Raw genomic sequence first — 26,615 nt, forward strand, 5'->3', positions numbered from 1 at the left:
GGGCAGCATTGACCACGGGACCATGAGGTGTGCCCTGGCCACCGTGGGGGGCGTGGTGATGCCACAGGTCCCCCTGCACAGGCTTTGGCTTGATCTCTGCTGAGGTCCACACGATAACCCCCACTTTACAGGTGAGAAAAACAACAGTCATCCAGGGGGCGGGCTGGAAAGGCAGGGCTGGGGCCAGCCGCACAGTGCAGGAAGCCCGATCAGGCTGCAGCCAATGGAGCAGGGGCTGTCCCATGCCCCAAGTGGCCCAAACAGAAAGAGAACACTAGGTGGGAAGGGTCCGCTCACACTCCACCCAACATCATATCCAAATACTAGTGTCCAGTGCCAGGTTTTGCTGCTGTGCCCCATGTGGTGCCAGCAAAGGCCAGTGACTCTGAAGGACTTGCTTGGGACACAGGCCAAAGAGCGAAGGCTGTCCATGTGTGTGCACACGTGCAGTGCTCCAGCTGCATGTGTGGTATGTATATCATGGATGTGTAGGTGCCTGCACTGGTGTGTCACGCACATGTGGGTGCACATGTTGTCCTGAGTGCCATGCAATGCAGGCCCTCCACACAGGACAGTGGGGACAGGCAAACCCCAGGCCCCCAGACCACCTCCTGTAAATGTCCGCCAGGCCTGGCCTGTTGAGATGCCCAGAGCCCCTACTCTAGGGGTGTCACCAGCCTCCTCCCTTCTCTGGGGGCCTGGGGCCTGATGTGTACCTCCACCCCTGGGCATGGTGTCAGCGAGGCCCCCAGCCAGGGAGGTGGGGCCCCCACACCCAGGGGCCAAGCAGGAAACGCTGCTCCCCGCGCTGCACTTGGTTATGGCCTGTGCACTCTCCTTTGCATGCGCCCCACCCGCAGGCCCAGCTGTGCGCTGTCCCCACAAGGAGGCACCTGCGTCGAGCCCTGGCTGGTGTGGGCACAGCTAGCCATGGCGCTCCCGAAGCTCCCAGGCCTTGGGCCCCTGGTGGAGGGGTGGCCCAGGCCCCCAAGTTGCACCGTTCTTAGGTGGGCCAAAAGGCCACAGACCCCACCCTGGGACCCTCTGCACCCTGACCGCAGGGTGGAGGCAAGGTTGTTTGGCTGTCCATCGTCCTCCCAACACCCACCTCGGGCTGCCCCCTGGGCCTAAGGACGGAGCCACTCCTGACTGCTGACAGTGCCTCCCCAGGGCTGGGGAGAGAAGGTGTCCTGTGCCTTCTCCCCAGGTTACCGGCACCTCCAAGCCCCTCCCACAGGCAGCCAGAGACCCTAGGATGCTCTGGCAGAGAAGTCTCTCCTCCCCTTCGAGAATGAGTGGGTGCCACGGGGCTTGGGCACAGGCAGGTAACAAGGTCACGGTCAGTGGCTGCTCAGAGCCTGCCTCCCAGGTCACTGTTGGCCAGAGAGCCTGTTGGCATCGGAGTAACAGTCCGATGTGGAAGCCTGTGGGCCCAGGAAAGCGAAGATGTCTCCGGGGGCCCCCAGGCCTAGCAGGTGAGGACGGGCGAGGGTTTTGCTAAGCAAATTCTCTGTCTCTCCCCGCCCCAACTCGCCATAACTGGGGCCCCCGCTCGGCTCGCCCACTTGCCATCCCTGCGCTGAGCTGCCACCTGCCATGTCAGGCCTGGCTCTCCTGGGCCTCGCGGCTCTCCTGGGCCGCGCGGTGGGGGCTCCCCTGTGTCTGTCCCGGCAGCTCCGGATGCATGGGGACTACGTGCTGGGTGGGCTCTTCCCGCTGCGCACTGCAGAGGACACAGATCTCAGCGGCAGGACGCAGCCCAACACCCCTGAGTGCTCCAGGTACGGAGGTGGGGGGTGGCTGGGCGGGGGGGCCCCGGGCGGGGATGAGGCAGCGGCTGCCTGCAGCCCCGTGTGGCCCCAGGTTCTCAGCGCCCGGCCTACTGTGGGCGCTGGCCGTGAAGATGGCCGTGGAGGAGATCAACAAGGGCTCCGCCTTGCTGCCCGGGCTACGCCTGGGGTTCGACCTCTTCGACACGTGCTCAGAGTCAGTGGTCGCCATGAAGCCCAGCCTCATGTTCATGGCCAAGGCGGGCAGCTGTGACGTCGCCGCCTACTGCGACTATACGCAGTACCAGCCCCGCGTGCTGGCTGTCATCGGGCCCCACTCCTCCGAGCTCGCCCTCGTCACTGGCAAGTTCTTCGGGTTCTTCCTCATACCCCAGGTGCGCCCCTGTCTCTCTTCGCGTCATCCAGCCCCCACTGGCCCTGCCCGTGGGAGCCCCCGTGTCAGGACACGCCTCCCGGCCGCTGCAGGTCAGCTACGGCGCCAGCACGGATCAGCTGAGCAACCGGGAGGTGTTCCCGTCCTTCTTCCGCACCGTGCCCAGCGACCGCGTGCAGGTGGCCGCCATGGTGGAGCTGCTGCGGGAGTTCAGGTGGAACTGGGTGGCCGCCCTGGGCAGCGACGATGAGTACGGCCGGCAGGGCCTGAGCCTGTTCTCCAGCCTGGCCAACATGTGGGGCATCTGCATCGCACACGAGGGCCTGGTGCCGCTGTCTCATGCCACCGTCCTGCAGGTGGACGCCACGCAAGGGCTGCTGCAGCGGGTGAACCAGAGCAGCGTGCAGGTGGTGGTCCTGTTCGCCTCCGCCCGCGCCGCGCGCACCCTCTTTAGCTACAGCATCCGCTGTGGGCTCTCGCCCAAGGTGTGGGTGGCCAGCGAGGCCTGGCTGACCTCTGACCTGGTCATGACGCTGCCCGGCATGGCCCAGATGGGCACCGTGCTTGGCTTCCTGCAGCGCGGAGCCCCGATGCCAGAGTTCTCGTCCTATGTGCGGACCTGCCTGGCCCTGGCCGCCGACCCTGCCCACTGCGCCTCGCTCGAGGCGGAGCAGCCGGGCCTGGAGGAGCAGGTGGTGGGGCCGCGCTGCCCCCAGTGCGACCACATCACGCCGGAGAACGTGTCCGCCGACCTGCCGCACCACCAGGCCTTCGCGGCCTACGCCGCTGTGTACAGCGTGGCCCAGGCCCTGCACAACACGCTGCTCTGCAACGCCTCGGGCTGCCCCTCACGGGAGCGCGTGCGGCCGTGGCAGGTGAGGCCCCTGCGCCTGCCCGGGGCCACGGGACGTTGGGGTGGGGGGTGGGGCCTGCGCCTGGCCGGCCCCGCCCACTCGCTCTCACCGCCCAGCTCCTGGAGAACATGTACAACCTGACCTTCCGCCCGCACGGCCTGGCGATGCGCTTCGACGCCAGCGGGAACGTGGAAATGGGCTACGACCTGAAGCTGTGGGTGTGGCAGGACCAGAAGCCCCTGACCCGCACGGTCGGGTCCTTCGACGGCAGCCTGCAGCTGCAGCGCTCCCGGATACGCTGGCACACACCGAGCAGCGAGGTGGGTGCCAGGCTGCTGTCCCCGGCCACCTGCGGCTCCCTTACCCATGGCCAGGAAAGACCTCTAGCCCCACCTGCGGGAAGTGGGGGCCCATCCCCCAGTCCCGGGCAGGTGCACGCAGCCGAGCAGAGCTTAAGTCCTGAGGCCCCCCCGTGCCAGGAGCCTGTGTCCCAATGCTCACGGCAATGCGAGGAGGGCCAGGTGCGCCGGGCAAAGGGGTTCCACTCCTGCTGCTACGACTGCGTGGACTGCAAGGCAGGCAGCTACAAGAGCAGCTCAGGTGAGCCCCTCCCCACGGAACCCTCCCAGGTGAGCCTTTCCCCCGGCGAGTCCCCTTTCCAGGTGAACGCCCTCCTCAGGCAAGCCCCCATTTCCAGATGGGTCCCGCTACCCAGGTGCGCCCCTCCCCACGGAGCCCCTGCCTACTGGGCCCCCATTTCCAAGCGAGCCCCTCCCCAGGTGAGCCCCTTCTCACCTGAGTTCCTTCCCCACGGGTGGACTCAAGTTGAAGCAGAAGTCAGGGAGGGGGCCCACAGGGCTGGGAGCACACGGCCTGGAGCGGTCCCGCGTGCCCCAGCACCCCTCCCCCCACACCACAGATGACCTCGCCTGCACCCAGTGTGACGAGGACAAGTGGTCCCCAGACCGGAGCCTGCGCTGCTTCCCCCGCAAGCTCAAGTTCCTGGCGTGGGGGGAGCCGGCCGTACTGCTGCTGCTCTTGCTGCTAGGCCTGACTCTGGGTCTGGCGCTGGCAGCCCTGGCACTGTTTGTCCAGCACCGGGACAGCCCGCTGGTTCTGGCCTCGGGCGGGCCACGGGCCTTCTTCAGCCTGGCCTGCCTGAGCGTGGCCTGCGCCAGCGTCCTCCTGTTCCCCGGCCGGCCCAGCCCCGCCAGCTGCCTGGCCCAGCAGCCACTGCTCCACCTCCCGCTCACCGGCTGCCTGAGCACGCTCGTCCTGCAGGCGGTGGATATCTTCATGGAGTCGCAGCTACCACTGAGCTGGGCGGATCGGCTGCACGGCCACCTGCAGGGGCCCCGGGCCTGGCTGGTGGTGCTGCTTGCTATGCTGGCGGAGGCGGCACTGTGCACTTGGTACCTGGTAGGCTTCCCGCCAGAGGTGGTGACAGACTGGCGGGTGCTGCCCACAGAGGTGTTGGTGTCCTGCTACGTGCACTCCTGGGTCAGCTTCGGCCTGGTACACATCACCAACGCCATGCTGGCCTCCCTCTGCTTCCTGGGCACCTTCCTGGTACAGAGCCAGCCCGGCCGCTACAACAGCGCCCGCGGCCTCACCTTCGCCATGCTGGCCTACTTCATCACCTGGATCTCTTTCGTGCCCCTCTTTGCCAACACGCACGTGGCCTACCGGCCTGCCGTGCAGATGGGCGCCAACCTCCTCTGTGTCCTGGGAATCCTGGCCACCGTCTACCTGCCTAAGTGCTTCCTGCTGCTGTGGCAGCCAGAGCGTAACACCCCCGAGTTCTTCCTGGGAGGGCGTCCTGGCGATACCAGGGGGCGAGGGGGCAGCAGAGGAGGGGACGAGACTCAGGGCAAAAATGAGTGACCCCTGAGCAGGTGACCCGGTTGAGATGACCCCAAACCAGGTTCCTCTGCAGTGACCTGTAGACTTGGCCCGACTCTGCTGGAGAACCCTCACCTCTAGATTCTAACCTCAGGCTGACTGCTGACCTTGACCCGACAATGACCCTAGGCCTGCAGTGTGCGTGAGGGGGCTCGGCCCTGAGATCTCCCACCTGGGCCCCCAGAGTTGGGCTCTGCCTCTCCTGGCCGAGGCCTGCCCAGCCCCCGCCAAGAGCTCAGTAAAGCCCTAGCCAGGCCACACTGGTTGTCACTCGCCTGGCTGGGCCAAGCCTGTGCACCCTCCAGTCATCACTAAAGTGGGGGGCTGGTGAGTGGGTTAGAGCTGTTCTGACCGTGGGCCTCAGTGCAGGACACAGGCCCACTTGGGGAAGGGGGCATCCGGCCCCCTCCTTTCCCTAGCCCGGCCTGAGCCAGTGGAACGGGGTCATTGCACCCCCAGCACCGTGGACAGAGCCCAGGAAGGTTGGTGGGGCAGTACCACGGCCAGCGCCAACCACAAGGACCCCTGGAGCCAGAAGCCAGCACCACGGACAGACTTCTTGCCAGGACCTTGCCGGCACAGGAGTCAGAGCTTGGTCACTGAGCCGGGACCCAGATGACAGCACCTGGCCAGTCCTGGGTCAGCTCCAGCCAGACCCCGTGAGGCTGGACCGGCCCCCCTGTCCCAATCTCCTAAGGCAGCCGCGCAGCAGATAAGAGGCTACATGTCAGTCCCATTAAATTAAATGCTTTTTAGTGTTTAAAATAGCATTTACACAGAAGCAGCTCTATCAACTATCCAGATGAAGCTCTGACTTGATACAGTATCTACAGTGCAGACACGTGCAGGCCAGAGACACTGGGAAGGAAGTGGCGTGTGTGGGCGTGTGGTCACCTGAGAACAGCACGCGAGGGCAGGCTGGCCACCCACCCCCCGCCGGACCTTGCCCTGCAGCAGCTGTCTGCATCTGCGCCCGTGCCCCTCCGGGCCGCGCCCCCCTCCTCCTGCCGGCTGAAACACGTCCCTCTGCCATCTTCCTCTCGCCGACCCTCCCACATACTTTCAGACACGACCTGTGTCCCTGCATTTGCTCTGAGACCCGGTGGCGGGGGGACACTGAAACTCTGCTCCAACCGGGTGTGTGTTGGGGGGGGGCTGGCTTAGCCGCCACCTCCCCCAGAGGACACAGGCCAAGCAATAAATAAATAAATTATCCCCCTCCTGTGGAGACACAGCGGAGCCTGCAGGCTCCAGTCCCACACCCCCCGGGATGCCCCCAGCCTGGGCAAGGCGGGTGGGGCCTGAGAACTGGGCGAGGAGTGGGCCAGGCCCAGCGGCCGCCTCTCAGCTCGGCCTGGGGCCCTGTGCAGTGTGGCTGACTGGGGGGGGGCCCTAAGGCGTGCGCCCAGGGGGCAGGTGAGACCCGCCCAAGCAGAGACAGACACATGCCCACCAGGCCTGCGTGGACACGGCTCTGACCAGGAGCCGACGGCTGCCCGGTCTGGATCGTGGTGGCCAGGGCCACCCCTAGCCCCTCTCCTCCAGCCTGCCCCCTCTCTGTCCCTCCCTGGACCCCACGGCATGACTCCTTGTGCACATGGAAGCACAGGCTGGCCTGCTCAGGTCAGCCACCACCAAGGCAGGCCGGAACCAGCTCCAGAGGCTGTGCCCCGCTGCAGGCACTGTGAGGCCAGGCTGCAGGCATGCTCCTCGGTCACATGATGTCGACGAAGAATTCACAGGGATTCCCCATGGCCTTCTGGAAGGACTGGCGGCTGCCTGTCAGCTCTGGGGGGACAGCGGCCAGCTCCCGGACGGGAGGCCCCCCAGGTGGCCCGCCCACCACTGAGTACGCCTTCGTCAAGGGATGCAGTGGGGGGAGCCCCGGGGCCGCCGAGGCCTGGCTATGCGGGCTGCTGCCACGACTGAGCTGACTCGCTGGACGCTCCCGCCAGCCGCTGCCCCCGACTCCACTTGCGGCTGTGTGGTCTGACTCGCTGCCACTGCCTCCAGCTCCAGCCCCCCGATGCTCCTTCTCTCGGCCCAGGGCCCGCCGGCTGCTCCCGCCCGCACTCCGGGTGGACCCGCTGCTTTTGCTTCCTGGGGTGGAGGAGAGGAGGACCAGTCGGTGCCTGGCCTCGCCTCTTCCAGGAGCACTAAACGCTGCTAGAGCGGTCAGGCCGAAACCTGGTGGTCAGGAGCTGGAGGAACGGGGCAGCCATGCAAACACAAGGGCAGGGCTGAGCCCGCCCAGAAACGCGGGAGCAGCTGCAGCAGGCGGGGCTGGGTGGGGGGACAGTGGCAGGCAGGCGGGGACACTTGGGGGGCCAGCTCAACGCCCCACACCTCACCCCAACGCCTGCACCAAGTGCCTGGTCTTGCAGCTAAAAAACAGGCGCCAGCGAAGGCCCGGAGGGCGAGTGCGCCCGTCAGCCGTCCTGGGCCCCCCGCCCCAGACCCACCTTCCATCGGACCCCAGGGCCCTGGCCAACTACTCGGCTCAGCCTTGTCCCGGGCTCTCAGGAAGCACTGGGAACCGGAGGGTGCCGGCTGGCTGGGGACATGCCGAGAGGGACACCGGGCAGGACCCTGGCTTACCGGCCCCGAGGGTCCATTCCGCTAGTCCTTCAGTCTAAGGCTTGCTCAGCACAAAGCAAGGGATAGCGTGAGTTACACACCAGGCCCGGCCCGGCACCCACGCCCACCGGCAGGGCGTGCCTGCCACCAGCTGGGCCTGTCCAGGGTCCGCAGGTGCCCAGTGCAGCTTCTCCTCAGGCACCGCTGCTCCTGACCTGCTCTGCTGTCTGGGTCTGCTCGGCCAGCTGCCCGACGCCCCCCCCAGACCCTGTGGGCACTTGCCCACTGTCCACATTGACCCCCATGCGGCCTCGGGCCGCTGCTCAGACGTGCCTCTTGGGCTCTCCCCTCAGCTTCCTGCATCCTAGTGGGGGGTGTAGTTATGTCTGTCCTCCACGGCACCCCAGGGCTCCTCCGCCGTTCCCCCATCCTGGGCCACCGTACCCCCACGTCCCCACTGTCACCACAACATGCTTTCCCACCCCACCTCCCGGCCTCCTGCCTCTGCCTCGCCTGCAGTCAGCTCCTTGGGTTCCCTCTCCCCGGACCCCTCAGCCACTCGCCCCTTCCAAAGGGAGCCCGCCCAGGGCCCAAGCACAGAGCAGGGGGCAGTGCACAGGGCAGGGGGCAGTGCACGGGCAGAGCCAGGCGGCAAGGAGGGCAGGGGGCTGGCCCCCGGCAGCCTCTCACCTTCGCTTTGCTGACTCCCAGCACTGCCGCTGCCGTAGCTGAAGCCGGGGTCCTGGTACGCGGGCGGGAAGCAGGGCGGGGGCCCCGGGTACTGGTAGGGGTAGCCCTGGCCCAGGGGCCAGGGGGCGGCCGGGTGGGGCAGTGGGGCCAGCATGTCCTGATCCGAGGCCCCACTGGAGCCGCTGTGGAGGGTCAGGGCGGCGAGACCTGGCGAGGGGGGGCGGGTGAGGGCGAGGGCGGGGGGGCCAGGCCCTCTGGGGCGCCCCACCCCGCAGCCCCACTCACTGCTGCACAGGTCCCCGAAGACGTAGTAGCACTGCTCAGAGAAGGTGACCTTGTTGACTGTGTGCCTCAGGAAACCGTGCTTCAGCATGCTGCTGGCGTACTTGCGTGCCTCCCTCCGCTCCTTGAAGCCTTCCACGTGCGTGTACAGCCAGTCCACCACGTCCGCCCCTGGCCAGCCACACGTCAGGCCTGGGGCCCGGCCCGCCCACCCCGCCCCGCCGAGCAGACCACTCACCGATGACAGCGTTGGCGATGGTGATCTTGAGCCACATTCGGTCGCGGATCTCCAGGCCGGAGTCTGGCAGCTGCATGACCCGGACCACGGCCCCCATGTCACTCTTCACTGTCAGCGGCCCCTCCTCCAGCTCTGTAAGGCATGGCCCCTCCTCAGCCAGCAGCAGGGGTGTGGGGGGTTCAGGACGGACTGCCCTGCCAACTGAGCCCTCTCAGAGGCCGGGTGGCTGTGGGCCACCCACCGCTCAGTGGACCCCACACCAGGGCAAGGCTCCTCCCCCTAGCCCAGAGCCCACAGGCGATGCCTCGGCCCTCCCCGCCCCCGCCAGCTGGGCAGTTAATGCCAGCAGCAGGAGAGCAGGCAGGCCGTACGTACACACCTGCCTCTCCCTACGCCGGCCATGGCAGTCCCACAGGAAGGACCCGTGGGGCTGGCCGGGCTCCTCCAGGCACCTCCACCCCCACGAAGGAAGGGAGCTGGGGAAGGGTGTCCTGAGGGCACACACGCGTTGGCACTGCACCCGCCTGCACGGGCCTGGCAGCAGCATGAAGGCACAGGCTGGTGGCCCTCGGTGCGCCCACACCGGGGGAGCGCCTCGGGTGGTCCTCGGCCTAGTGCCTCAGTCCCCTGACTCGTGAGCTGCCACTTACGTGGCACGCCGGGCACAGAGCTGGTCAGTGAGGAGGAGCTGGTGCGTGTGACCGCGCTGGAGCAGGGGCTCGTACCGTACAGGGGCCGGGCTCCGGCCAGCGCCGCCGTGTGGGACAGCCAGGCGGCCGGGTCGATGGGCCGCACCGGGTCAGCTGGGCAGCCGCCGCGTGGCACAGACAGACGGACAGACGGATGGACGGTGGGGGAGAGAGCGAGCACAAAGGCAGAGGAGAGAGCCCCTTCAGGCTGGGCTGGGCGCCCCCATCCCCTGCCCACTAGCCCCGTGGGGCCACTCACCCCTCGGGATGGTGAAGTAGCTCCGGGGCGTTGGGTCCCAGCACTTGGCCACTGTGAGGCTGATGGGCCTGCAGAGTGGCAACGAGCAGGTCACCTGGGCCCAGCCCCTTAGGGCCACCCGCTTGCCCCACTGTGCCCTCGGGCCTCACCCCGTCTGCGACACGATCTCCCGCAGCACCCGCACAGCATCATCATTGCTCATGTTCTCAAAGTTGACGTCGTTCACCTGGGGGGAGGGGTTCAGCGGAGTGAAGGGTGGGGAGGTGCTGACCTCCAGGCCCCCCAGCAGCCCCCCACGGCCCGCACCTGCAGCAGCATGTCGCCCGGCTCGATCCGGCCGTCCGCAGCCACGGCCCCGCCCTTCATGATGGATCCGATGTAGATGCCACCGTCACCCCGATCGTTGCTCTGGCCCACGATGCTGATGCCCAGGAAGTGGTGCCTCTCTGTGTGGGCCATGCGGTGAGCACCCCGCCCAGCCCCCCGCCCCCCCGGGGGCCCCGCCGAAGCCTCACCCATGTTGAGCGTGACAGTGATGATATTCAGGGACATGGTAGAGTCCGTGATGCTGCTGAAGGAGGAGGCCTGCGAAGGGGCGCGGGTGAGGGGCCCAGCAGGGCCAGGGCGCAGGCGCAACCCCACCCCGCACCCCGCCGCTACCTACGCGGTCCGTCTGCCGCAAGCGCTGCTTCCGCCGCCGCCGCTTGTGCTTCCGGATGAGCCGGGAGGAGGTGCTCTGCTCCGTGGAGCTGCTCAGCCTGCGGCACGGACGGGGCGGCAGGGAGGCTGCAGCGGGGCGCGGCCGGCAGAACGGGCACCCTCCCTCACACAGCCCACCCCGCACAGGTGACGCACAAACCCCACACCCACGGGGACAGCGACCCTCAGGCGAACAGACAAACAGAGGGGACGCCAGCACGGCCACCTGCACTGGCACACAGTGTGGCGTGAGCACACGAACAGACACGTGCACCTGTGTACACTCACCCCTGCACACACACACACCTGTAAAATGCCCGCGCATAGACACCTACGCACACCCACTTGTGCACACGTCCTCGCACGTACACACCCAAACACATTCATGCAGACACATACACCCATGAACACCCATGCAAACGCCCACACTCACCCCACACACCATGCCCACGATAAATAACCGCGTGCACACACACCCACGGCATACACACCCACACCCACTACAAACACCACACAGGCACACCCACAACACGCCCACACCCACATCCACGCCCCCTACATACACTCACACACGCACACCCATGCCCACACACCTGTGCACGCGCCCACACCACACCCACGTACCGGCTGGTGCTGCCGTCCTCGTCTGAGTCGATGAAGCTACTGGACTCGAGTTCACTGCTCAGCACAGTGGACGCACTGTCGGGGGGCAGCCCCAGGTCCCGCCGCCGGTCCCCCCTCGGGTGCCCGTTGGTCCGGACAGCTGTGGGACAACAGAGAGGGAAGCCGACTGTGGGGTTCCCCCGTCCTCAAGCACCTGTTGACTTGGGAGCTGGCAGGGTGACTCTGGGGTGGCTGGGGGGCGTCCCTGAGGGAGCCTGGGACCCCTCCCCAGAGACTCCACTTGCTGGAGTCAGCGGGGACCGGGGGTGCAGCCTGTACCCTCCTCACGGTTCCGGCGTCGGGCTCGCTCCCGCCTGTGGCTGACCATGGACTCGGTGCCGGTCTCATTGTCCATCCCGTCACGGCTGCTGGCCACATTTGGGCTGTGCCGACAAGAGAGGCATGAGCTGGGCAGGCCGGACCCCGTGTCGGGTGCCCTCTCAGCTCCTCACCCTACAGCCAGGAGGGGCCTGACGCCCAAGGGCCCTTGTCCGCCTGCCCGCCCAGTCTGGGCCTCCCTGCCCGCTCCTCCTCTGCTGACCAGCTCCTACCGACTGGGGGTCCCCGCTCAGCTGCCCACCCCCCAACAGGCCTTGGCAGGGGCCCCGCAGGACCACCAGGCTCGGCACCCCAGAGCTCTTACTGGAAAGAGGGGGGCCGGGAGTCCCCGATGCCGCCCATCCGCTCCAGAGGCGGGGGCAGGTCTGTGTGTCCGTCAGTGGCCTGAGACCCTGCATCCGAGTGGGCGCCCTCGGCCAGGACCAGCTGCGGAGTTGAGCAACGGCTCGGGGAAGCCCGCGGGGCACCCGGGTCACGGTGACCAGCCTCCCCCCAGGCACCCCCAGCAACGCTGGGACCACCCCACCCCAGAGTGCCCGCCGCCGTCCCACAGGCTCACCCAGGAGACCACGCGGCCGTTGAAGCAGGGCAGCCTGGCATTGTCGGCAGAGATCTCCTCCTTCACCACCCTGTGGGCAGACGCCGCCTGAGAGCCGGCCCTCGGCCAGGGGGCGCGCCCTACGCCCAGACGCCGGTCTGCGTGGCTGCCCCCGCCTAGCACACCGTCTTCCGGGGGACCTTCCCAGGCCCCAGGCCCAAGGGGGTCCAGACCGCCACCCTGTCAAAGCCTGTAGCACCGCACCATCCGAGTCCCACTGTACTGTGTGCCCACAGGGGGCGTCAGGCCTCTTCCCTGAAACACCCCCCGCCCCCCGCCATGGCCTGGAACAGGGCACGGAGGGCGACAGCCAGCACAGCTCACAGGGGCAGCTCGGGAGAGGCTGTGGGGCAGGGCAGGCAGGGGCCGTGCCCAGACACATGCCACTCTGTGGCCGCCCCGGCTCATGCACCTCAGCCACGGACAGCAGAGCTCACAGGGAAACCTGTGACCCCATCAGAACACGGCCGAGGACACTCGAGAGGTCATCACCATAGGAAGAGCTGGGGTGGCCCAGGGGTGGCTGTAGCTGACAGACGGGGAGGCCCAGCGGGCCGAGAGCGCTGTCTCTGAGTGACGGCAGCAGCGGAGACCCAGGGGGGCCTGGTCCCCACACAGCCCAGGTAGCCTCACCTGCAGCCTCCCTGCCACACCCCAGCTCCGCCTTTCCCGACTCAGCCACAGGGAGGCAGGCGAGCAGCCCCAGCCCCCGCCACCGGGCCTGCCTGGCTCCCCCAGAGGCCCAGGGCCCTCAAGGCCACACTGCCCACCCAGCCAGGACACTGAGAGGACCCAGGGCTGATGAGGCCGGTGAGCCGCCAGGCCCCAGCGGTCCCCAGGCTGAGCAGCCCACATTCTACCTGCACACAACAGAGCACCCTGCCCTCCACCTGAGGGTCAGGGCACTGGGCAACACAGGCCCAGCTGGCTCGGCTGGGAGGGAGCGAAGAGATGCCAGGGCCCCCAGGACAAAGGGCACAGGGCCCTCCTCAAGGGCTGAGATGGGCCCACTTCTGGCCTGGGAGCCCAGGGGCAGGGACGAGGTCGAGGGTGAGGAAACACTCCCCAACTGCCCTGAGACCCTCTTGCGGCCGGCCTCGCTGCTGGAGAGCAGACCGCAGAGCAGTCCCCATGACCCCCAGAGGCGGCCACCCAAGCACCCCGGTGGCAGCTTGCCCCTGACCTCAGAAGTCCTGGCACGATCCCAGTTAAGCTCGGACTTGTGGCCGTCCCGCCCCGCCCGCCACCCCCGCAGACTCGCCCTGGCGAGGAATCTGCTCAGAGCAGGGCCCTTGGAGCCGAACACGGCTGAGGGCCAGGAGGACCCAGGGGGCTCCTGAGGCCGCAGCACGCCCCAGGCTGGCCCTTCCCCAAGCCATCCCCGTGGGACAGCCCTAAGTGCATCCCCAGAGGCACAGGGTCCCCCCACCCTCCCTTCCCACCGCAGAGCAGGAAGTTGGCAGAGAAAACTGGCACATGGCAGGGAAGGGCTGTCCCCGAACCCTCGCGAGCCACTGCCTCCTGCAGGCTCAGACTCTGCAGGCCACCGGGCAGAGGGGCTCAGTCCCCGCCACACGGCCACTGACAAGCCAGCTCGGCACCTCCGGGCCGGCCCAGCACCAGCCCAGAGCCCCTGCCCAGCCAGGCTGGGCCAGTCCATGCGTGACCTGCACGGACAAAGTGAGCAGTGGATGCAGGACCCTCCACGCACCTGGCCAAAGACACATGGGGGTGGGGCCCGGGCCAGAGAATGTGGCGCTGGCCCCGCCACAAACCACACGTCCCTTGCCGTGGCCAGGAACAGGCTCAGGGAGCTCAGGGCCCAGGCCGCAGTGGGGTGCGGCTGGCAGCAGGAGGCCTGGGCTCACCAGGGTGCTCCTCACAGCCCCAACCGGAGGCCGCCCTGTCGCACGTAGGGGGGCTACCCCAGCCCAGGGGAACCTGCTCTCCGTCCCCCACCTCCACTAGGCCCACTAGGCCTCCGGGTCGCCTTCACGCTAAGCCCGAGCAGCGGTCACACCTTCCAGGGGTCTAGCCAACTAAATGACGAGTCCACACAGTCCATCCGCAGAGCTTGGAGCCCTGAGGGCGGAGCTCAGGGGAAGGAGCTCAGAGGCGGCTGACGGGGTCCTCTCCCAGGTCCCTGAGGCGACCAGGCCACCAGCCAGAGACCCAGGGAGGAAATGAGATGAGCCTCCCCACCCCCATTCTGCCTGCCCAGTGCCCCGGCCAGTGTCGCCTCGCTCCATCCCCCTCGACCTCGCAGCTGCCCCCTGCCTCCCAGCCATTTCCTGTCCCCTCTCACACCCCAGCCACTTCCAGGCCCGCCCAGACAACTCACAGAACTCCAGTCCTGCTCCAAGACGCAGACTGGCCTGCCTGCCCGCCTCCCCCGCCAGGATACCCATGGGCGCTGCCAAGCCCCCAGCAGGCCCAGCCTCCATGGGGAGTGCATTGGGGGTGAAGTTCTCTGCAGCTCGTGGGTGGCCCACAGTGGCTACTGGACACAGGAGACGCAGCAGACCCCTCAGGACACACCCAGAGCATGGTCCGAGGGCAGCAGCCTGGGGGATCGGGCATGTGCCTTGCCACACCACACACTCTCTGCTGCCTTCAGTTCGTGACAGACAGCACGTGTGACTTCAGTAATTTTTGTTACGAGAATAAAGTAAGTTAAAAACAAAACCAACTTTTCACAGAGCCCCTGGTCACAGCCAAAGCAGCCCGGACCCAGAGGAGCAGAGACTGTGTGACATCGTCCAGCGAGGGCAGGGGAGGTGCAGGACGAGACTCCCCAACACAGTGCCCCACCTGCGGGGCCCGGCCCATAGTGGCTCATAACCTGAGCCAGCAGAAAGGCCAGCTAGGCAGGGCTGGGGTGTCCAGCCGTCCGAAGCCGCCAGGGACACACCCTCCGCTCTGCCCCTCCCTGGTGGTGGGGGGCCCAACAGAGTCCAGTTGCCCAAATGTCCCTCAAGTCGCCCAGAGCTGCAGAGTAGCACCGGCTTGACCTGGCCTAGGGCTGCCCGGGGCCCATGCAAACTATAGAATCCAAGAAATGGCCTCAATGTCAAAGTCTCAAGAGGCAGCCACACACAAGGACAAGGGCTGCCTGAGGGCAGCCAAGCCTCTGGCTCCCCCTCCCCAGCACTGCTGAGCAGAGACTCAGGTTACCTGGGCTGAGCTGGGGCAGGCCTTGTGCTGCTCACCGTCCCAGGCCCAGCCCAGGCAACTAGAAAGTCCCCTCGGCCCAGACGGCCACCACTAAGGCCAGACACAGGAACGCTGGCCCAGAGGCTGCTCCCAGGACTCCCAGTGCTGTGTGGCTCAGCAGGGACAGAGACCCAATGGGCAAGCAATCCCAGGTAGGGGTGGGTGGAGTGACCTCTGTCTTGTTCTCAGGATCCTGGGGTCGAGGGGGGGCGGCCAGGGCAGGCTGTCTTGAGCCTCTGGAAACTTCTGCAGACCCCAGCAGACAGATCTGCGCCCCTGTCCTAAATCACTTCATTGCCCCCCATGCTAACTAAGGGGACCACTAGGTGGCTAGAAGCCTACCCCCAGTCCCCCTTCGCTGCCCCTCTGACAGTCCTCTGACCCCAGGCCTCGTAAATCACAAGTCCCCAGACCAGCTCTAAGCACCTGACCTCTGCAGACAAGGGACAATGGGCCCTGAGTCTGAAAGGTGCCCAAGTGGGACTGCAGAGTCGCTCTGGGCCAGACCTTGCCCCACGGGTCACACATGCTCAAGCACAGAGGACAGAGCCCAGTGTGGGTGGAGAAGCCAGGTGGCTCTCCTGACCACTGGCCAGAGCTCTCAGGTTCCTGGGCGGGCCGTCAGGGTCCCGTGCGTCCCCAGCTTGGCTCACAGACAGGTGGACACACCACGCCGGGGCGCGGCCCCAGGATCCTCAAGGCCCTGCCCGTGCGCCGACAGGTGCCAACACCCGCGCCCGCGCACAGACCCACCGCCCACTGACCCGAAGTCCTGGTCCATGGACTTGAAGAAGAATTTGTAGGCGTGCACCGGCCGGTTGCTGAGCACGTTCTTGAAGTCGGCCAGCGTGACGCGTTCGGGCGCCACGGGCAGCTTGACCAGGTACGGCGTCTCCTCCTCGTCCATGTGATAGATGATCTTGGTCTCCGCCATGGCGCGGCGGCGGCGGCAGGCGCGGGGCCCGCGCAGCGCTCAGGCCCGGCCCGGGGCTCGGACGCGGGCGCCTCCCCGCCGCCGGCCTGCACCCCGCCTGCCCGCCGCTCCCAGCCGGGCCGCCCCGGCCCCGCCCGCCCCGCCGCCCCCGGCTCCGCGCGCGCCCCGGCTGCTGCCCCGTGGCCCGCGGCCGCCCATCCGCCCCCGGCCGGGGGACGCAGGCAGAGAGCGCGCGAGGCCCGGCCGCGTCCGTGAGCCCCGCTGGCCCCTCGGGCCGCGCAGTTCCAGGGACCGCCCGGCGCCCGGCTGAGCGCTCGGCCCGCAGGGGGCGCCCGAGAGCGCGGTGGGGCCTGACGTCCGCGGCCGCCCGCGGGGCGGGGCGGGGCTGCGCATGCGCGGGGGCGGGGCGCGCGCGCGCGCGCGCCGAGCGGAATCGCGGTGTGCGCGCTCTTCCCGGTCAGGTGCTCCGCGGTCCGGCCTGGCGGTCGGCGGGTGGACGGACGTGGGCGCGCCTCCCGGGGCAGGAAGTGGGTGAGGACCCACCTGTACGTCGCGCCCCCAGCTATCAGAAGGGAGACAGCCCCCGCCCCGGGCCCCGCCCCGCCCCGGGGAGTGTCTCTCAGCGGGGTTCCGGTCCTCTGCCCCCGCGCAGGGACTCCCGGGTCCGTGGGCGCTCAGAGTCCGGAGGCTCCCTGGTCACATCTTCGGGCTGCTGGGGGCATTGGAGAAAGCTGGAGACACTTGAGTCGGCGCCGGGAGCCCAGGACACCCAGTCGCTTTGCGCCGCGGTGCCAGCTGCAACCTCGCGCGCCCTCTGTCGGAACCCACGGGGCCTCCGAGAAACCCCGGCCAAATGAATGCGGAGTGGATTGGGGAGTGCAGGTGTGAGCACCAATACGTGATGCCAAGGCGACAGCGGGGGTCGGCACAGCAGCTGTGCGTACGCATGTGTGCACAGATGTGCCCAGGCACGGGTGCTGCTGGCAGTAGGTGAAGGGAGTCCCCCGCCCCTCCTGTCAATGAACCAGCCTCCGTGGGGTCCTCCGTAGGTCAAGGGAGACCCGGAGAAGCGCCCCTCCAGCTGTGAAGGGTCCAGCCCGATGCTGCTCCCACTGGGGTGAGGGGCTTTCCCTCCCCCCCACCCCAGGAGGAAGACTTGAGGCCACTAGAGGGAGTTCCAAGCTGGCCAGAATGGCCCTAGGATGAGACCGAGAGTGATGGGGATAGGGTGTGCTGTGCCCACGACCCTTGAAGCTGGCGGGAGCCTGGGACTGGCCCATCTGCCTGGTCATGACCATCCTCGGGCAGCGGGCCAGCACAGGGAAAGACCCCACCAGTCCACCACTGACCAGAGGAACCAGAGTTTGGACCTATGAGCCCAGTCTGGGGACCACCCCCGGGTCAGCCTGGGCCAGGGGTCCTGACCTCCATTCCCCTGGCTCTGACGGGGAGAGTGGGCAGGGCTGTGAAGCTGACACCCACTCTGCAAACCCTAGGCCTTGTCTCTTCAGTCGGGTTTCCCCAGAGGTAATCGGAGGAAGCCGGGCAGGCTGGCCGCAGAGCGAGGGTTTGCCATGCTCTCTGCTGTCTGCCCAAGGGAGCAGGAAGACAGTGCCTGCCCTGAGAGCTCCCAGGTGACAGCACCCCGCCCCCAGACACAATGGCTGCTGGTCACAGATGCAGAGGGTCTGATGCCCCAGCTCTATGCCAGCCCCGGAGCTTCTCTCCCACCTGACAGCACGAGAGAGAAGCTGGTAGCCAGTCCAGCTGGCACAGCCGTGGTCAGGCCCGGGCTCTGCAGGGAGGGGTGAGTGGGTGGCCAGAGCCTGAACGCTTACAGGAGGGGCCTCGTCCAGTGACGGTGGTGGCCACTGTGGGGTCAGGGGCCCCTGGGCTGGGAGGGAGGTGCATGCTCAGGCCACAGCTCCTGGACCATCCTCCGTCCCTGCCTTTGCCACGGCTGATCCTCATGGCAGGAGGTGAGAAAACAGCATCTCAGTGCAACAACCTTGCTCGCACTAGTCTGGACTCACATAAGGACCCGAGCTTAGGATTCCCACCCAAGCTCCTGCCTGGCTTCTCCTGGGCACCTTTTAAAATCACCACTCAGAGGTGAGCCCGTGAAGAATTAGTGACGGCCGCCCCAACCCTTAGAAGTAATAGGTGCTGCTACCCTGCTCTGTCTCCTGCTGGCTCATGACCTGGGCCTGAGGGCTGCCCTTCCCCCTGCTCACCCACCCCCGCTTCTGGGGTCCGCCACGTAATAAATCCTGTTGTTTTGCTCCGTGAGTTTACTGACACTGCGCCTTCATGAAAATGGGCCCGGGCTTTCCATTTCCCCAGAGAGGGCGCTGGGGCGCTGACATGTGTGGCTCCTCACACCAGCTTGGGGGTTTCCAACACAGGGTGATAGTCATCCCCCCCACCAACTCCCTGCTGTCCTGGGAGGGCTTGGAAGGATGGGGTCAGGGAAGAGGAAGCACAGAGGCTCCTCCCCGCCCCTGTCCATCAGAGCGCCACGCCAGCCGCCTGCCCCTCCCCCGTATCCTCACACATCCAGCCTCACTTTGGCATCTGCTTCTCAGAGGCTGAACCAAGCCAGACCCCCCTCCATCCCCTCGTCCACCAACATGCTCCCCTCCCCAAATAAACCCTCAGGAGAGGACCAGAAACCACAACCAGGAGTAAGTGCTGTAGACTGGCTTTGAGGTCACTCTTCCAAGAACACCCGCACCCAGACCTGCCACTCAGAGGAATGGGCAATGACGGGGCGGGGGGGGGGTGGAGATGTGAAAGAAAGTGCTGGGGCTCCAGGCCCAGGCTGTGCACCTGGGAGACGGAGGAGGGCCGCAGAGCATGCCTGGGGCCGAGTCTAAAAATCAGATATGGTCTTTATTGTGTTGGCAGCAACTGACCAGGAGGAGCAAATGTGGGGTGTCGGGAGTGGCCATATGGGCCACCCTGGAACCATTTTCAGCGCTCCCCTGTCCTCAGACAAAACAGAAGCCAAATGATGCCGCAGCCCCAGACTCCAGCCCAGGGAGGAGCCAGAAGTCACATGGAGCCCAGTGACTGTCAATGCAGTTTGTTGGGAAGAAGCTGGGGCAGGCTGAGAAGCAGGGACAAGGCTCCAGGTGGCAGGCCAGGGCGCAGAGGGGCACTGACCCAGGGCCTGGGGTGTGCAGCCCTCAGTTCCCGTGCAGGGCCCGTGGCAGCCCGGCTGGGGAAGGACAGCCCTGCAGCCGTGGACCAGCAGGCAGCTCCCCCCAGGAAGGGGTGAAGGGGGCCGAGTGCTGCCTCTGAGGCTGACCTCAGCTCCAAGGGGGTCTTCCTGGCACCCCTGCACAGGCAAGACTCCCCCCACAGGGCATGACCCGCAGTGAGTGCCTGCAAAGAGCTGCTGAGGGGGTACAGCCACAGCGCGGGCAGGGTCCCAGGAGCCCACTGCTGCCTGGAGGAGGAGGGGTCTGGAGGTAGCCTCACGGTGCGCCAGTCCAGGCCAAGCTCCGGGACGACGGGACCAGCCGCCGGAAGGGGGGCCAGTCAGGAAGGCGTGCTCCAAGACAGACGGGGACGAGTCAACGGAGCTGCTGGCCAGCCAGGAGCCCAGGTCACCTTATTTGCAGTACTCCTTCCTGAAGTCTGGAAGCCAGGGGACAGGTGGTGGCTGCCCTCTGCCCCTGTCGCAGGGGGGATAGTGGGCAGACACCCCCAGCAGGACTGCCCAGGGATTTCTGGGTCACGGAGGTGGCAGGGGACTCCTGCCCGTGGGGTCAGGCTGGAACCTGCTGAGCGTGGGCAGGGCGGGACACAGACCCAGGTCTGAGGGAGGAGGTGGTCCTTCCCAGCTACTCACCTTTGTCCAAGTCAACGCTCTTGGCGGGCGGAGAGCTGTGAGCCAGCCCAGCCCTCTCCTTCAGGATGTTGTTTTTGTAATCTGGGGCATGGGGAGAGCAGAGTGAGGCCCCCCAGAGATGGGCCTCCCCCAGCCCGGGCCTCGCAGCCTCGCTCCCTGCCCTGGGGTCCTCGGGCCCCTTACCTAATTGGATGTCTTCACTCCTGTAAAAAGCTTGGTCCCCTGTGACCACAGCAAACTCTGCCACGTTCACGTCTTTCCTGGAGTTGGGTGGGTGGAGGTTAGGGCAGCTGGGCAGGGCCTGGCCCCCTAGGACAGCCAGGACGGGGCACTCACCCTTTTGACTTCCACGATTTCTTGTCCGAGTATTCGTAGCCTGCGGAGGGAGACTGGCGTTGAAGGCTGGCTGGCCTCCTGCCCCGCGCCCTGTCCTGAGAAACCCTCCCCAGCGAGCACCAAGGCTCAGTGGGCCCCTGCTCAGGCGCAGCGAGCCGAGCCCCGCCCCTGCCTCGCTCACCTCCGCGTCGGCGCTGACGCGTGGCCAGGACGACGGTGATGAGCAGCAGGATGAAGAGCAGCAGAGTGGCCAGCACGTAGCCCAGCTGCTGGAAGAAGTGGGCCCGGCCCTCGGGGACGATGACGTTGATGACGCTGCGGCCGCGCGCCAGAGTAGGGTCTGCGGGGGCCATGTGGGTGCGGTGTCAGCTGGCGTGCAGCGTGGCCCAGCAAGGCCAGCCCTGCTGCACTGCGTGGGGCGGGGAGGGTCGGCCGCCCTTCTAACGCCCGGGCCCCTTCTGTGGGACAGGGAGGGGCCGGGCTGGTGCCCGCTAGACGTGCCTCGCTCGTCCCAGCCCTGAACGTTCCCGGACGCCCGGGGCGGCCTTCTGCACCTGGGGCTGGGGCGCTGCTGTGGCTGGAGCCATTGTTGCCCGGGGGGTCCCTGGGGGGCGGCTCGGGGGCGGGCTCGGTGACTTTCAGGTGGAAGACACGGCGCTCGTGCAGGCCGCAGTAGTGGTGGTGCAGGTGGCAGGAGTAGGTGCCCTCGTCGGCCGGCTCCAGCGGGTCGATGCGCAGGGAGAAGTCGCCGCGCGCAAAGGCGTCCGCCTCCACCGCCACGCGGTCACGCAGGAAGGGCGGCCCGTAGGCGCGGCGCTCGCCCGACGCGTACAGGTCGAGCAGGCGGTCAGCGCGGTCGTGTGGGACCCCGGGCGGCTGCCGGTCCCAGTGCACCACCTGCTGCGCCTCCTCCAGGTGCCGGTCGGTCCACACGTGTGCGCGGTTCACGCAGGTCAGCAGCGCCGGCGCGCCGCGCTCCGCCACCAGCACCTCCTTCTCGCCGTCCCAGTGCGCGCCGGCGGCCCGGGCTGGGGGCGCAGGTCGGTCAGCGCTGGGGCCCGAGGAGGGAAGAGGGAGGGACCAGGAGGCGGCGGCTAGGGCTGAGGGCGCGGAGTGGGGCATCTGGAGTGGTAGGGGTGGGTGAGGACGGGCGGCGGGGGTGGGGAAGGACTCACTGGCTGGTCAGTGACCCGACGGCAGGGGTGGAAGAGCACTCACGGTTGTCAGTGACCTCGAGGCGGATGGCCAGGCTCTCGTAGAGGTGGCAGTAATGGTGGTGCAGATTACAGGTGTACAGCCCCGCGTCTGTCTCCTCCACCGCTTCGCGCAGGCAAGGAAACCAGCCATGAGCTCCGGGCCAGCCCGCGACCCTCCCAGCCCCCCTCCCCCACCCCGGCGCCCGCCCCGAAGTTCAAGGTCCCATACCGCGGATGAGCAGGGAGAAGTTGCCCTCGTGGAAGGCAGAGGGCGGCAGCAGGAGGCGGCCGCGGTCGCGCGGCTCATACACTCGTTGCTCGCCCGCCGAGTACATGTCCACCAGCCGGCGCGCGGGGCCGCCGCTGCGGCGGCCGCTGATGTCCCAGTGGACCACGCGCTGGCGGTCGTGCAGCCGGTCTTGGGTCCACACCATGCGAGGGCTCTGGCAGCGTAGCACAGCCCGGGCACCAGCCGCCCAGGTCACTTCGGACTCGGACACCACGGAGCTGCCTGCCGTCGAGGACCCAGATGGCCCTGATGGGGAGGGGGGTCACTAGGGGCCGGGCGGGACCCAAGGAATCAGGTACAGGGTGGGGCTGGCCAGATGGGAAGGGGACCGTCAGGGGAAGGTGGTCACTAACCTGAGGACAGAAGGACAGCAGAGCCTGGAAGGGGAAGTAGAGGGTGTCACATGGGGATGGGGCATTTGGGTCACCCACACAGGGGGAGGGGCGCTTGGACCCTAGTCCTTTCTGTAGTCCTCCCTGAGGTGGGTGCTAACGACATCCACTTAAGGGGTGCAGATAAAGCCAGAGAAGCAAGGGAGCACAGGTGGGTCCCCTCTGGCCCCACGCCATCCTCACGCCCCCTGCTGGGCTGCAGAACAGGGCACGCGCCTTGGGAGGTGAGAGGTGGAGCCAGGGTTAGACCCCTCAGGCCAGCTCTGGAGTGCGTGCTCGTCACCACAGGCCAACTTCAAGAAGGGTGGCCACCATCACCCTCAGTGCAGCAAGGCCACAGGAGCCTCGTGCTCAGGGAGGCTGGTTGTGGGGATGCCAGCACGCGTTTGTCCCGCATGGACCATGCACCTGCAGAGGGCCATGCCACATGAGCCCTGAGGGTCCCAGGCTGGCTGGGAGCCCCACCCCACCCTCAGTGCTCAGGGCTGGAACCCCACCAGCCTTCCCGAAGGGCCAGGGGCTGAAGCTCAGGAAGGCTGGACGTGGGGAGTGACCCGCCATCCGCCACCCCACAAGCCAAGTTCCTGCTCCAGAGATGTGGCTGTGAGCCCGGGCTGAGGAATGTGCTGGTCAGCAAGGCAGCCTGGGGGCGGGCTCAGGGGGCCTGGGAGCAGACCCTGCGGTCCCCGCAGCTCCCAGGCCCCTACTATCCCCAACCCACTCCCCTCCTGACAGCTGGGAGAAACGCAGGTCTGGGGGCTTCCCTGAGCAGCGGGGTGCTCGGGGGACCCAGTGCGTTGCCTCAGCCTCCCTGCCCTTCTTGGCCTCTGGCCTCTGTGTGAGGGGAAGGCCCGGAGGACGCTATGGACATCATACCCGCGCGGGTCCTGGGGCCCTTATCATGGGGAGCTGTCCCCTCTGAGGCCCCAGTCCCGTCCCCTTCCCAGTGGGGGTGTCCCACCCCTCTGGGCTTAGCTCAGATGGGCGGGTTTGCCTAAAACCCAAACTCACTCAGACCCACTCGGGGTCCGCGCCCCCCAGCCCCCACCCCCAAACTCACTCTGCAGGAGCACCAGCTCCCAGAGCAGAACTCGGGGCTGCAGCTCCATGGCGCCTGCCGGCCTGGCTTTGTCTCACTCCAGCTCCAACTGTCCGGAAAAACAGCCCGGCCCCCTCCCGCTTCTTAGCACTGGCAGTGACATCACGGAGCCCTGGGCTGGTCGACAGTGTGCAGACCGCCCCTCACCGCCCCTTGGTTCCTGCCCGGCCCCTCCCCCGCCCCTAGCTGGCTGGTGGGGAGGGGGAGGGCTGTGGCCCTGTGTCCCAGACAGCGAAGGGAGTCTGAGCAAGACCTGCTCCCTCTGTGGCTCCGGTCCTGGAATGGGGACAGTAGCCCAGCCCTCTGAGGGCAGGAGGGCCTGAGGGCATGGTCCCCGATGCCATGTGGGCATCTGGGGCTGCTGCAGGGCTGGGCTTCTGGGGCTGCTGCAGGGCCGGGCTTCTGGAGTGAGCAGCCCTTCACCCACCTCTGTAGGGGGACACTGTCCCAGGGTATCCCCCCACGTGGGCAGCCTGGTCGCAAAGCTACTGTGAAGGTGGAGGCCAGCAGGAAGCCATCCTGAGGCAGGGACCCCCAAAAGCCCAGGCGGCCAGACCATGTGCTCTTCCTGTCAGAATGACGACGTGCCGTGCCCCCTCCTTGGGGGCTGCACCACTTAATCTGCAAACGGGCAGCAAGCAGAGCAGCACCAGCCTTGGGGCCCAGGGTGGTCCTGGGGACAGCAGGCACCTTCACATTCCACAGAGCCAGGGAGGCGAGGGGCGGGGACCCTGAGCACTGAGGAGGCCAGTGGGCGAGCAGCCCCCACCTTTCTGGCCTGCCCCCCAATATCTGCCCCCCCCATCAAGAACAAAACCTGGTGTCCCTCAAACCAAACCTGCAGTTACACTGCTCTTGGGAGCACCCCCACCCACCCAGACCGGGTGACAGTGCTCCGGGAGCACCCCCGCCACCCAGTCTTTGCACGGAAGGAGGAGTTTATGAGCTCCCCTTCAAAGGCGCAAATTTGAAACTCTGGGAAAAGTTACAAAGTCACATAGCAATGTGACAGCAGATCTATGTACTTAACCCTTCTTCTAGTTAAACAGCCTCAGAAAAAATCTAAAACAACACAAAAGAGCAAAAGCCCACATTAATTTTGGGCACTGGTTGGGTTATTGGATTTTAAACCTAGTCCACAGGCTGGGGGTCTCTGCCAGGCCCCACCTGAGTTCTAAGATCCTCCAGAACAGACCCCAGACCAGCCCAGGCAGTGAGAGGCCAGCACCTGCACTGGAGGTGAGGCCGAGGCAAGAAGGCAGCTGATCCGAACCTGGGATTGCCTCCTCAGTAGGATCCCACGACAGGGGTGGTCTGGGTTTTCCAGAGTGGAGTCCAGAACCACCCCAAGTCCTCCCTGGTGCTTTCATTACCGAACAGAGGCTCCCTGCAGCGACTGCTTGAGCACCTCCCACTCCCACCCCCGTTTTCTGACTGCGTTCATATTAATGCCCTCCCGCCCCACACCCCGCCCATGTCTGTCTCTCCATCTGTCCTCTGTTCCCGCCTTTGTCTGCCGCCATCTCTCCTCCAGGGAGGGAAGAAATCCAAGCCAGAGGGAGGCAGGGGCGACCCAGGGCCGGCCCGCGGTCTGGAAGGGGTCAAGGTCAGCTCCTGGCCCCGAGCAAGGAGCCTGGGAGCACCCTGTCCACCCTCCAAACTACCTGCGGTCCGGCTCAGGCCCTCACCTCACCCACATGCAGAAAGAAGCCCAAGGGGGCGCCACTGAGCCTGACCCGCTGCACCACTGACAAGACGGACAAGAGTGGTGGCTGCAGCCCTCTGCCCTGCCCCACCCTGTTCTCCGCTTGAGACCCTGGAGCCCAGACGAGCAGAGGGCGGCTGCCCCGCCCCCGGCCTTGGCAGCAAATGGCCGCAGATGAGAGCGGAGGCTCCGCAAGCAGCAGGCCCTGCCGACCAGACCACCCGCCCCTCCCACAGCCAGGGCGAGTGTCCCGCTCCCTCTCAAGTGCCTGCGGGCTGCTTGGTTCCTGGCCTTGCCCGGCACCTCCGTCTGGGGAGAGAACAGACCGGGACAAAGCAAAGCCACTGACATCACTGTGGCCCCACCCTGAGCTCTGGCTGAGGCCCCAGCCACACAGGAGCCCTGGACCCACTTCCCCTCTCCCAGGACGCATGGCTAAACAGGGGGGTCAGCCTGCTGGCCAGTGGGGGACCAGACAGTGGCTCCTGTGCCTGTGGAGTCGGACATTCCAGGCAGCCGACTCACTGCAAGGAAAAACCGCAGGCACAGCCAGACTCACGCTCACACACACACGCTCATGCTCACACTCACACACATGCCACATGCACTCACACATGTGCTCACACACACATGCTTATGCTGAGCTGGATGCCAGGCTCCCGCCCCACTACACTGGAGCTTCTGGAGGGAGGCTGGCTGACCATAAGATGGCTTTGTGCGCTGTGACAAGTGCTGTCAGCATAAAATAGGGTGGGGCCCCCTCCTCTGAGCTGAGCCCAGGCCTCTGAAGGAGAGACCCTACAAATGACCAGGCCAGGCAGGGGTGGGAAGCCGCTTCCCCAGGGGAGGCGGCACTGGCGCGGTCTAGCTTCCAGGCCGCCCAGCGAGGAGGCCTGGGGCCAGGCGGGGGCCGCAGCGCAGGAGGGGCGCGGCTGCTGCCACGGACATGCGAGGTGGTCAGGGGCAGAGCTGTCAAGAAACAGCCCCGAGGGCTGGGTGGTGGGCACCCAGGCTCCTGTGTTCCCCTGCGCGTGGGTGCCCGCGGTGGCACCGCTGCGCACCCACGTGAGAAACGTGTTGGATGTCACTCTGGATTCAGAGTCCTCGGCATAGTCAGCTCGTCCTGCAGGCAAGGCTGTGCAAGGGCCTGTGGAGGGGACAGCATGGCAAGACCCTGAGGGCGGCCCCAGCCAACAGCCAATAAGAACGGGGACCTCAGTCCCACACCTGAGAGGAACAGGATGGGTCATGGGTCGAGCCAACCGCCTGGGTGGGCGGGACCACGACCCGAGGTGTGGGTGAGGACGTGGCCGGCAGACACCGGTTCTCCCAGTATGACCCTGAGCGGACGCCCCAGACGCCTGGCCCACGGGAGCCGTGTGGGAGCGAGTGCCCACTCTATGCTGCTAGGTTCGCGGAGCTCTGTGACTCGGCCGTCAGACCAACACCACCACCCCCTGAAACAAAGCCAGGGCAGGACTGAAAGAGGCGGAAGCCGCAAGTTTCACAAGGAGAAGTGACCTGTCTCGGCTCAGGTCGGCTGCGGGCAGCAGAGCGTGCTGCAGGAGGCCCACGGAGCCGCGCAGGACCCTGGGGCCTCCTGGGATGTGCCGGTGCACCGGAGGGCGGGGTGGCACAGACC

The 26,615-nt window shown here is 66.8% G+C and overlaps 3 protein-coding genes across 7 annotated transcripts; 1 reads left to right on the plus strand and 2 right to left on the minus strand.

Moving 5' to 3' along the window:
* The first annotated feature begins 64 nt into the window (after window positions 1-64).
* Window positions 65-5,689, plus strand: TAS1R3 (taste 1 receptor member 3). 2 transcript variants are annotated; one of them, XM_039876815.1, is made up of 6 exons: window positions 65-1,781; window positions 1,864-2,164; window positions 2,256-3,038; window positions 3,134-3,337; window positions 3,497-3,617; window positions 3,937-5,689. In XM_039876815.1, exons 1-6 carry the CDS (start codon window positions 1,597-1,599, stop codon window positions 4,899-4,901), a joined length of 2,559 nt encoding a protein of 852 aa, XP_039732749.1. In that variant the 5' UTR covers window positions 65-1,596; the 3' UTR covers window positions 4,902-5,689. The 2 variants fall into 2 exon arrangements, with proteins under 2 accessions (XP_039732749.1, XP_039732748.1); XM_039876814.1 differs by having other exon boundaries at window positions 3,134-3,617.
* Window positions 5,656-16,408, minus strand: DVL1 (dishevelled segment polarity protein 1). 3 transcript variants are annotated; one of them, XM_039876817.1, is made up of 15 exons: window positions 15,931-16,408; window positions 11,915-11,984; window positions 11,660-11,781; window positions 11,296-11,399; window positions 10,978-11,116; window positions 10,319-10,412; window positions 10,170-10,239; window positions 9,961-10,100; window positions 9,804-9,880; window positions 9,655-9,722; window positions 9,432-9,509; window positions 8,707-8,838; window positions 8,472-8,639; window positions 8,187-8,393; window positions 5,656-7,019 (listed from the first exon to the last, which is right to left on the minus strand). In XM_039876817.1, the coding sequence occupies exons 1-15, from the start codon at window positions 16,098-16,100 to the stop codon at window positions 6,634-6,636; spliced, it is 2,025 nt and encodes a 674-aa protein (XP_039732751.1). In that variant the 5' UTR covers window positions 16,101-16,408; the 3' UTR covers window positions 5,656-6,633. The 3 variants fall into 3 exon arrangements, with proteins under 3 accessions (XP_039732751.1, XP_039732750.1, XP_039732752.1); XM_039876816.1 differs by having other exon boundaries at window positions 9,357-9,509; XM_039876818.1 differs by lacking the exon at window positions 9,432-9,509 and having other exon boundaries at window positions 15,931-16,181.
* Window positions 16,409-18,973: 2,565 nt separating this feature from the next.
* Window positions 18,974-23,575, minus strand: MXRA8 (matrix remodeling associated 8). Of its 2 annotated transcripts, none has more exons than XM_039876829.1 (10): window positions 23,230-23,575; window positions 22,131-22,154; window positions 21,718-22,023; window positions 21,511-21,612; window positions 20,847-21,320; window positions 20,474-20,632; window positions 20,293-20,332; window positions 20,140-20,216; window positions 19,957-20,037; window positions 18,974-19,780 (listed from the first exon to the last, which is right to left on the minus strand). In XM_039876829.1, exons 1-10 carry the CDS (start codon window positions 23,276-23,278, stop codon window positions 19,644-19,646), a joined length of 1,449 nt encoding a protein of 482 aa, XP_039732763.1. In that variant the 5' UTR covers window positions 23,279-23,575; the 3' UTR covers window positions 18,974-19,643. The 2 variants fall into 2 exon arrangements, with proteins under 2 accessions (XP_039732763.1, XP_039732764.1); XM_039876830.1 differs by having other exon boundaries at window positions 18,974-19,742; window positions 23,230-23,565.
* Between the last annotated feature and the right edge of the window lie 3,040 nt (window positions 23,576-26,615).

The sequence above is a fragment of the Pteropus medius genome, unplaced genomic scaffold (genome assembly GCF_902729225.1).
Source record: "Pteropus medius unplaced genomic scaffold, Ma_sr-lr_union100, whole genome shotgun sequence".
NCBI classification, from domain to species: Eukaryota; Metazoa; Chordata; class Mammalia; order Chiroptera; family Pteropodidae; genus Pteropus; species Pteropus medius.

Bases quoted from the DNA above. Each gene is read 5' to 3' on its own strand.
- TAS1R3 (XM_039876814.1), top strand. From the start codon at position 1,597: ATGTCAGGCCTGGCTCTCCTGGGCCTCGCGGCTCTCCTGGGCCGCGCG. The intron at 1,782-1,863 runs GTACGGAGGTGG...GTGTGGCCCCAG, and splicing joins AACACCCCTGAGTGCTCCAG to GTTCTCAGCGCCCGGCCTAC. The intron at 2,165-2,255 runs GTGCGCCCCTGT...CGGCCGCTGCAG, and splicing joins GGTTCTTCCTCATACCCCAG to GTCAGCTACGGCGCCAGCAC.
- DVL1 (XM_039876816.1), bottom strand. From the start codon at position 16,100: ATGGCGGAGACCAAGATCATCTATCACATGGACGAGGAGGAGACGCCG. The intron at 10,240-10,318 runs GTAGGTAGCGGC...GCCCCTTCGCAG, and splicing joins GCTTGCGGCAGACGGACCGC to GCCTCCTCCTTCAGCAGCAT. The intron at 9,723-9,803 runs GTGAGGCCCGAG...GCCACTCTGCAG, and splicing joins GAGATCGTGTCGCAGACGGG to GCCCATCAGCCTCACAGTGG.
- MXRA8 (XM_039876829.1), bottom strand. From the start codon at position 23,278: ATGGAGCTGCAGCCCCGAGTTCTGCTCTGGGAGCTGGTGCTCCTGCAG. The intron at 21,321-21,510 runs GTGAGTGCTCTT...CTGCGCCCCCAG, and splicing joins CCTCGAGGTCACTGACAACC to CCCGGGCCGCCGGCGCGCAC. The intron at 20,217-20,292 runs GTGAGTGCCCCG...ACCCAACTCCAG, and splicing joins AAATCGTGGAAGTCAAAAGG to GAAAGACGTGAACGTGGCAG.